Here is a 10,119-nt window from a genome sequence, read left to right as displayed (position 1 = left end):
GCTCCTGGCTATGCTTTGTTTCTCTGATTTAAATCTAGTCGGTACTTTGTTTCTTTATGCCAACAACAGTGAGGAGAACTGCTCTTATCAATTACTGTCAGTGGAATAGGTTGGCCCGGCTGATTGGGACTAGGATAAACTGGACCCCACTGCTCCTCTTTTCTCTTTGTTTGTTTGCCTGGTTAGACATCTAGTTGAGTACCGGTAATCTGAATAAACCTTCCAATCCTTGCACCAACTCTTGGACTTTCATTTGTTTAATGCAAGAGGGCAACCTGACCCTGGTCTGTAGGTAACACTCTGTATGTAAAGAATCTTTCCCCAGAGATGTTCATACAACACCACCCCGAGGAATGAATATTGGCAATTCCAGCAATGGACTGATATGTCACTATATGGGATTTAGTCCCACGTGAGTGGATTGGCCTTTATCTGGGCTATGAATTGGAAGTTTTATTTCACAATTTGAATGATGGGTCATATTTGTTTACATTGACTGATAACATTTACAGAAAAACTTATGCCTCATCTGTTTTAGACCTTTTGCAAAATTTCTTGCAATCAAACTAGACAAAGCTGAATGATATTCTTCCTGGAAGACTGTTGTGCACAATATACTTTCTTACTATATTCTTGGAGGGTACTTTTAATAAAAAGTTTGACTCCATTTTTGATATTTGACTGCTGATATCTTTTCATCCTCACCCTTCTCTCTTTCCCTTCTGCCCCACATTGAGGAAAGCTGATAAGTAAGCCAGTATCTCTCCCTTCTTTGGCACAGAGGAGGGGCAAAACGCAGAACAATTCACATAGCTCTGTTTAACCAGTAGTGTAAAAACAAACTACAAAGGGATTCTTTGCTTGTATACTTAGTTACATGTGGGTAAGACGTTCCTGAAAGGATACAGAAGAAAGTCATGAATGGTAACACTGGAGAGAAGCCAGGGGACCGGTGGTCTAGGATGAGAGCAATTTGCAAATTTTTAGTGTGTCATACAGTAACGCTGTGAATTTTTACCAAGTTTTTCTATCCATCGAAATAGAATCTGGATCCATTCTTTGATGTGTGACTGCTGTCTGCTTTTAAACCTCACCCCTGTCTCTTTTCCTTCTGTTCCATATCTGGGCACAATGTCAGGAAAGTCCAGGTGCTCCCTCTTGACCTAGGTGGGAGATTCAACCCACACAAGCCCCTTCATACTCACTCCCACCCCCACCCTGTAATTAAAATAAAACCACAAGCCAGTCTCTCCTTGCTCTAAGGCCATTGTGAAACAGCTTGAGAAAGCTGTCCTGCTGTCCCCCAAAACCCTCATTATGCAATGAATTATGTTTTCATACCCCCTTGGTATGTATGTGGTATCATCTGTCTTTATCTAAACCAGACTTTAGGTGCGAATCTATTCTATCTCTGCAGGGTTATGTTCACTGGAATCCCAATTTTAGTATTGCTGATTAGAAAAAAAACACTTTCCTATTCCCGATTTGACAACAATACACTGATTGTAAGTCCAAAAACTATACAGTTCACTTACCTCTTGATTCTTTGGACTGAGTTATCTGATGGCAGAGACTCCAGATGGGATCTTGGCACTCCAACTGTCTGGTCAGGACTATTGTCAGAATCCTGCCAACTTAGCTAATTGTATTGCTAGGGCTAGGGCCCACAGACTCTTCAAACCCATTATACAGACTGGGTCACAAACCCCTCGCATGCCTGGCTAGATCAGCAGACCCCTTACATGCAGGTCCATTCTAGGTAACTGGGAAATATCCCAGGAGCCACTGGCAGATGACACAAGCTCAGTTTTCAGCAACAGTGGCAGTAGCGGTGGCCTCCCGGAACGTCCTGGTGGCCCTGGCAGCAATAGCTTGCAGCAATAGCTTGCAGCAACAGCCTCCAGTACTAGTAGCGGCCTTCCCGTGCTGCGCCCCCTACAAGGGCATCCCGGGGGTGGGGAGACTGAGGGCCAGAGCCACTTGTCCTTTATACTTAAGTGTGATAACCCAGGACACCTGGGCACATGTGCATATTTACATCAGATGCTCGGCAAGATTCTGAACATCTGAGGGAGCTCTGCCATTTTCCTATATTTTCCCTACACCAACCTTCTCCTTCAGTGCCTCATATCTAGTGAGAGCTCAATGAGTAATTAAATGAGATGCCTAGCTGGGATTCATGAGATCAGGAAGGAGACCTGGCTTAGAACTGCAGATCTGACAGTGTTCAGCCTCTGTGAAAAAGGGGATACCAGGAGCAATGGGTATAACTTATCAGTTCCCAGCCTATCCCAACCCCAAGGTTTTCCTATGAAGCCCCTAGGGAAGCCTAGATCTGCTGTCCCCTTGAATATCAGTGCAGTGTAATGGAGGGTGTGACTGCCTGGTGGAGCCTGTTCTGCCTAGAAGACTTGGGATGAAGAATGATTGGTGTCATCTGAGAGGAAGGCCAGGAAGACACCTGGGAATCACTCACATGTGAGGGTGTTTAGAGGGGAAAAGATATAAATGCCTCTGACATTTTGTGTGTTTCTCAGTGTTCCTGTATCCCCACACCCAGATTTGATCTTTCTTAGGATCTTTATATTAATATATTTAACATCTTAAAAAATATATATTGAACATCTATTTCACATTTCACTTCTTGACGGCTCATTCACTTATATATCCCTCCAACGAAGTGGCGGGGTGCTCACTGTCTGTGCACTCTGATTAGAAGCCTGGAACACCAGGATAACAGCACATTCCCCACCAGCAGGGAGCTGCAGTGCAGAGGGGAGTTGCAGTGCATAAGGGCTTTCCTTGTGTCAGGAGCACAAGAGCCCACGCTGTAGAACCAGGTGCTATGAAAGCTTTCAGGGAGTAAAACAAAATGCTGTTTGAAAAGAAAAGCTTCCCATAGTATAATGGATACATGATGCCTTTTCTCTATTTACCTCTGTAGAGGAAATCTTTCTCAATGGACTTTTAATGAACCTTCCTGCTACTTCTGCTGGAGGCAGTCACTCCAAGCTGTTCCTGCCAGGACCTCCGAGACCCTCTGGGAGGCCACCAACACTGCTGCTGGAGGCTGCTGTAAGGTGCTGCTGCTGAGGGCTGAGCTCAGGATGTTTGCCAATGGCTCCCGGGATTTTTCCCAATTATCCAGCATGGACCTGTGTGTGAGGGGTCTAGTGACCCAGCCTGGTATGTGAGGGGTCTGGTGACCTAGCCAGACATGTGAGGGGCTGGTGACCCAGTGTGCCCCTAGGGCTAGGGTTCACAGACCCCTCAAGCCCATTATACAGACTGGGTCACAAACCCTTCACATGCAGGTCCATGAGCTAGATAATAGGAAAAGATCCTGGGAGCCATGGGTAAAAAATTAATAGGCTTTATTTAGAGGTAGGAGCAGCTGCCCTAGTGGCCTCCCCGAGTGTCCCAAGAAACACTGTGGATCAGAGCCATTGGTCCTTTATACTTAAGTCCATAACCCAGAACACCTGGGCACATATGCGCAATTACATTAGACCATAACCAAGGAAGACCTGGGTGCACGTGCATGTTTACATCAGATGCCCAGCAAGATTCTGATCATCTGAGGGGCCCTGACCATTTTCCTATATTTTCCTAACACCCAGCTTGTACAACGGGTTTGTAAGATCTGTGGGTCTAAGCCCTAGCCCTAGCTTACAATTGACTATGTTGGCAGGATTCTGACACTGGCCTTGTTGGGTGCACATTCCCATTCCAAAAGGGAGGAATAGAAAGGAAAAACGGGCCCCAAACAAATCCAAACCCAACGAGGCAAACATTAAGCACACTGGGGCATCTGGGCCCCCAAAGCATTGGGCAGCCTCGCTCCTACAGCTCTGCCAGGTTCAGCCCATTGAGCTGCCCTGGTGCCTGTGGCTTTTCCAGCCTGGCTCTGCACTCTGCCAGCAGCCCCACAGTTTTGGGCTCCTGGCGGCAACCCCGCTGCCCTGACTCCACTAGATGTTCCCCCAGTGGGGGCTCTCTGTGGGGGCTCTGACCCCACTCCTCTGTTCCACGTTGCTCCACAGATGACCTCCACAGTGGTTCCACCCCTGCAGCAGGTCTCTGCCTGCATTCCCCAGCTTTTTCATACATCTCCTGAAATCTGGGTGGAGGCTGCCTCACGTCTGCTGTACTTAACGTTCTGCTGGCCTGCAAACTCAACATGACATAGACGCCACCAAGGTTTCTGGCTTGTGCTCTCCAGAGCTGCTGAGGCAGGGTTACTCCAGCCAGAGCAGCCAGAGTGCAGAGAGCAGTTTGCTGAGGGCAACAGCACCCCTTGTCTGCCCTCCCAAAAAACACAGTTCTCCTAGGTCTCAGGGTCTGTGATGGGAAGGGCACTCTTCCAAACTTCTGAAATGCCTTCAGGGCCTTTCTCCCATTGTCTTAGCTATAAACATCTAGCTGCCCCCTCCCTGGCTCCTGAATTCCTTACATCAGCTTATGTTTGCCATTTACTCACAGTCTCGGGCAGTTCTCTAGCATTTGCCAACACAGTTCAAACAGCTGCGTTCACCCAGTCCATCAAGGAGTGGCTGCCCTGCCCCTGTATATTTGGGGCTATCCTGTAACTGCTGCCACAGAGACAGGTACATAGTAATGGAGGTTAACTTTTCCACCTTTTTACCAGGTGAAAACATACTTGAAATTCTGCAGGGGCACCCATCCTCGGGTCATCTGCCCATCTGCCTATGGCACTCTTTTCTTGGGTTTATAGGGCACCCAGCAAGCCATCTGCTTTCTCAGGTTTATACAGCACCTGGAGAGTCATTGGGTTTAAGTGGCATCCAGCAAGCCATTTGCCTTCAGACAAATGCAACATGCATTTACTACATCTTCTCCAGAACACATCACACCATCCACCCCTAGGTCCCATAACTGCAGCAGCCAGGGGCTCTCCCTGTTTCTGCCACTTTTCCCCAAACCAACCAATTCAACCTGAGTAGATGGGACATAGGCAGTGAATTGGGTCACCTGTGGGTTGCCTACCAGTCCACCCGTTCTCATAGGCTGCTTGTGCTTCACTTTCTGATGAGCAGCAGGTCGTTCCAGGAGACGCACAGTCTCCCCCAATGAACCATTGCCTCATCATCCCTGGTGTTGGAAACAGGAGTAACTTCAGCCTCCAGGGCATGTACTTGTGTTTCCAACCCATCTGCTTTCTGCTGCAAATCTCAAAACTGTGCTGCTTCATGGGGTTTTGGTCCATGTTGGCTTGCAGTACAGCAAGCAACAGCCAGACCCCATTCAACAGGAAAGTGGCCACCAGGCACCACATACCCAAGGGTAGCCACATTTCCTCCCCCTCCCAAGGGATTAATGGCTCCTTTACCTGCGTGGCATCCTACCCATGACACCAACTGCTGGGCTCTTTTAGCTGCCCAGAATCCTGCCATGACTATGCCAGTTGTATTGCTAAGTGTCTCTGCCAATTGTACGGCTACACCAATTGTATTGTTAAAGCAATTCATAACTAAAGCCAAAATGTTTCATTATTTTAGTGACACTAAGTTTTCCAACTGTATTTCTAGGGCTAGGGCTTACACCCTTCAAACCTGTTGTACAGACTGGGTCACAAACCCCTCACCTGCAGGTCCACAAGCTAGGTAACAGGAAAAGATCCTGAGAGCTGTGGGTAAAAAATTAACAAGCTTTATTCAGATACAAGCTCAGGTAGCTAGCAGCAGCCACCCTCGTGGCCTCCTGGGGCATCCCGAAGGCACTGGCAGCAGCAGCAACAGCTTGCAGCAACAGCCTCCAGCAGCAGGGGCACTGTGGATCAGAGCCACTCGTCCTTTATGCTTAAGTCCATAATCAAGGACACCTGGGTGCACATGTGCAGCAATTACATTAGACAATAACCAAGAACACCTGGGTGCACGTGCATATTTACATCAAATGCTCAGCAAGATTCTGAATATCTGAGGGGCCCTGTCCATTTTCCTTCACTTTCCCTACAAAAAGACTGCAGAAAATGTTTCTACTGTGGAACAAATCAAAATCTTGCAGGGCCCTGGGATAACAGTGAAGATGAGAACAGAAACCAGACAAAGTCTTGGTGAAAACTTGTACCTGACCCATAGTCACGGACTCCTTGTAGCTCATGTACCCTTCTCTCCTGATTTTCACCTCCCACGTTCCATTCCCTCAACCCTTCCTTTAAAAACCCCTCAGTAAACGTAAATCTTCGAGATGGGATGGCCTACCATCTCCTTCAGCTGAATACAACTGCTTTTCTAACACCAACCATTTGACTTCTGAGTTTTTTTTTTCTTTTTAAGGGGGCAGGCAGCCAGACCTGAATTTGGTAACACAAATAATGATCTAAACACTGTCCAGTATTCAACTGACTTCCCCTTCTCCAACATCGCAGATATCTGAAGACTTCTACCTAAATACATCTCTTTCAACCATTGTCAAACATGGACTTTACAAGACACTTAAGAAACTGGTGTTCTTATAAGACACATGTAGACACAGTAGGCAAATGTAATAAAATGCATTTATTGGTGCTGATGAAAAACAAATGGTACATAACACATTCATTCTGAAATCTTTCCTTTTAGAATCACAAATTATAATTCTTGATTTATTCCATGTTATTCCTGTGAAACACAAATTTTACATTATCATTACATATAGAACTAGAAGTAATATACTGCTGTTGAAAAATAAAATACTAAAGAAATTACACAATATCCTAAGGACATTCAATATTACAGAAAGAAAATATAACAAAATACAAACTAAGCTTGTAAGGAGTTCACCACTCATCTGCCATTTTGCAGACTGTAAGAGAGTTTGATGTAGGTCCAGTGGAGAAATAAGGCCAAAGGTTTTCTGTAAAAGCATCCATGAAAGTATAAATATAAGATCTATTAGTGCAATTGTAAAATGAAATCACTCCCAACTCATAATCCAGAAAAATACCAATTCATGTTCTCTGTGCTCTATCCCATGTCCCACTTGAATGCTGAATTTGCCAGCAGCCATCCTTTGGTGATTGTGATGTCACAGCATTTCTGGGAGAAGAGTCCTTGCACACACCTAAAGAAAATTCACCTGTGCCTCTCACTTCTACTTGCCAGAAATGCCTGCCTGCATCAGATCCTTCAGACCTCAGGACAGCTGGGTAAAAAGTAAATCTCCTGGGATTTTAAGGAATGTTTGCTCTAATCTGCCCATATTTTACACTTTTTCTGTCTTTTGAGATAATAAGATTGGGGTGGGCAATTTCAGGATCTAGTGTCAAATCTACCTGAAATGTGCTAATCAATTTTTGCAGGCCAAAATATTGTGGAGACAGAAATTGTCTTTCTTTAGTTCATATGAAATGACTCTGGGGTTTTTAGGGTTTCATCTCTGTTCTGGATACTTTCAATACCTGTTAAAAAATCCAGGTCTGTCTGCACACACTTCTGTGCCATTTCACTTAGCAGACTTTCTAGGACAGAAATATAGTCCGATAATTGACCTTTGTTTTCATTTTGTTTTTCTTCAACATCCTTTTTTTCCCATCAGTAAGTCCATTAAGATGGCATCCTGTTCCTCTTCCAGTAAATACTTAAGCTCTTCATATTCAGAGTAAAATTTTTCCCGTTGTTTTTGCACCTTCATGATCATGTCAAATGCTTTGAGACTTGGATTTCTAGACCCTTTTTAGCATCTTCAAATTGCTTCTTTAGTGGTTCAAAGTAGCTTTTGAGCTTCCTCCTGTGACTCGCTGCAGCTTGCTCAATGGGCATCAGGAGGTGATCCCAGTGGTCAGATGAGACGCTGCTCTGTTGTAGGGAAAGTAAGCATAAATGGTCAGGGTCCCTCAAGGGGTTTGGAGTCTTGCTGAGCATTTGATGTAAATATGCACATGTGCCCAGGTGTTCCATGGTTGTCTAATGTAATTGCGTATGTGCACCCAGGTGTCTTGGGTTATCAGACTTAAATATAAAAGATGAATTACTCTGATCCACAGGGCCCTCAGGATGCCCCAGGAGGCCACTAGGGTGGCTGCTGCTAGCTGCCTGAGCTTGCATCTAAGTAAAGCCTATTAATTTTTTTTCCCATGGCTCCCAGGATCTCTTCCTATTACCTAGCTCATGGACCTGCAGGTGAAGGGTTTGTGACCCTGTCTGTACAATGGGTTTGTAGGGTCTGTGTAGAGGATTCTTAAAGCAAATGTACTTTACAGGGCCTGGTTTTCCAAAGCCTTGCAGTTTCAAATATTGACCTTTTGGAGGACTGGAAATTTTCCTCAGGCTATAAAGTCTCTGGTGTAAGATAAAGATTTGTGGCACAGCAAGGTTGCTGGCTCAAGGACAGACTAGTTACTGATGGTTATGTAAAGATACTGAGAAATTGCTGTAAGAAGGGAATGTTTGCTAGATCAAGCTTTTGTTGGTGGTTCACTTAATTGCCTTAATGGAATGTCATCTGACTTGTTTCACTGAAAGTTACCAGCCTGTATTGTTAAACTATAACGTCACTTATGTTCTCTTCCTGTAACTTCCTGGTCTGGAAAATAAATGCAGGAAGAGAACCCCAATTCAGGGTTAATTTTCCAAGGAAGGGTTGCTCTCGCTTGAGGGTTCTGGGGGAGATTAACCACTTTGGGGCTTCTCACTGCTCAGAAGAGATGGGCTTTGAGTAATCCTTTGCGGCTCTGTCACCAAGGGGAAGTGCGGTGACAAATCTGTGGGGGGCAAAGCGACAGGTCTGTGAGCCCTAGCCCTAGCAATACAATTGGCATAGTCGGCAGGATTCTGAGCAAGTAAGGGAGCCAATAGCCCCTCGGGAGGGGGAGGAAATGTGGCTATCCTTGAGTATGTGGTGCTCAGTGGCCATTTTCCTGTTCACCAGGGTCTGGCTGTTGCTCACTATACTGCAAGCCAATCGAGATTTGCAGCAGAAAGCAAATTTTTTGGAAGCATGGATATTTGTCCTGGAGGATGAAGTGCAGCAATGAGTCATCCCTGCCTCCAACACTGGGGAAGATGACAAACTCAGTTGTGAGTTGTGGAAGACTATGCATCTCCTGGAACGATCTGTTGTGCACCAGAAAATGAAGCACAAGCAGCCTATTGGACCAAGTGAACAACCAGTAGGCAATCCATAGGTGACCCAATTCACTACCTAAGTCCCATGAACCCAGGTCGAATTAGTTGACTTAGGGAGACAGTTCTGGCAGAAATAGGGAGAGTCCCTGGCTGCCTGGCTGCTGTGGTTATGGGACCTAGGGATGGATAGTGTGGTATGCTCTGGTGAGAAATGGAAAAGTTGTCCTTCATTACCACACACCCATCCCTGAGGCAGTGGCTGCAGAATAGCCATAGATATGCACAAGGGCTGGGTAATCACTCCTTAATGGACTGGATGAATGCAGCTGTCTGAACCATGGGGCCAAGTGCTGGAGAACTGCCTAAAACTGTGAGTAAATGGCAAACATATGCCAAGTTGGTTCAAATAATTTGGGAGCTGGGGATGTGACAGTCCATGTTTAATGTGAACACCTGTGGCCTGGATGATGAATGTTTTACAGGCAGCATGAGAGTGCTGCAAAATGCCCCATCAATATCCTTTGGGTCACTGATGGACATACTGGCCCCATACATTGGTTGTCCTATACATGAAGTGATGACCAGGATGGCCAGTCTGGGGGAAGTGGAGGAGAGGAGACAAGCAAAAGGGACCTGAAAGGTGGCTAAGACTGAACCCTCAAGAAATGCTTGGGATTTTATCCTGAGGGGACCAAGCAAGACCAGCTGTAAGCAGATGTGGCTTGACTTGCTTGTGGCAGGGGTTGATAGCAAGACAATTGACTAGCAACCAAATGCAGTCCTGTTTGTCTTGTGGCAACAATTGCATTCTGAACAGTGTTTCACTAAATGTCCAGAAACAGGTGGTGAAATATGCCCAGTGGATTTAAAAGATTTTTTGGTTGCTCTCATGAAGGCAGATGGACTGTTCCATTTTGATTAGGGAGCAGGTCAAGATGCTTATCTTTTGGGGACAGGTGAGGATGGAAGGCCTCACACTGAATTAGCAATACATTGATCAGGGACAAATGTGCAGCATGTATTGGCATTGGTGGATACGGGTGCAGAATGT

At 45.7% G+C, this 10,119-nt stretch overlaps 1 protein-coding gene across 1 annotated transcript in view; it reads right to left on the bottom strand.

Moving 5' to 3' along the window:
• Positions 1-1,803: 1,803 nt before the first annotated feature.
• LOC134385836 (putative tripartite motif-containing protein 61) overlaps positions 1,804-10,119 on the bottom strand; it is a 30,659-nt gene continuing 22,343 nt past the window's right edge. The window contains exon 2 of the mRNA XM_063107511.1: positions 1,804-1,935. Coding sequence (XP_062963581.1) covers positions 1,804-1,935 — 132 coding nt within the window. The remainder of the gene's footprint in view (positions 1,936-10,119) is intronic.

The sequence above is a fragment of the Cynocephalus volans genome, chromosome 9 (genome assembly GCF_027409185.1).
Source record: "Cynocephalus volans isolate mCynVol1 chromosome 9, mCynVol1.pri, whole genome shotgun sequence".
Lineage (NCBI taxonomy): Eukaryota > Metazoa > Chordata > Mammalia > Dermoptera > Cynocephalidae > Cynocephalus > Cynocephalus volans.
Note: the sequence above shows the minus strand (reverse complement) of the source record. Positions and strands in the feature narration are given on the sequence as shown.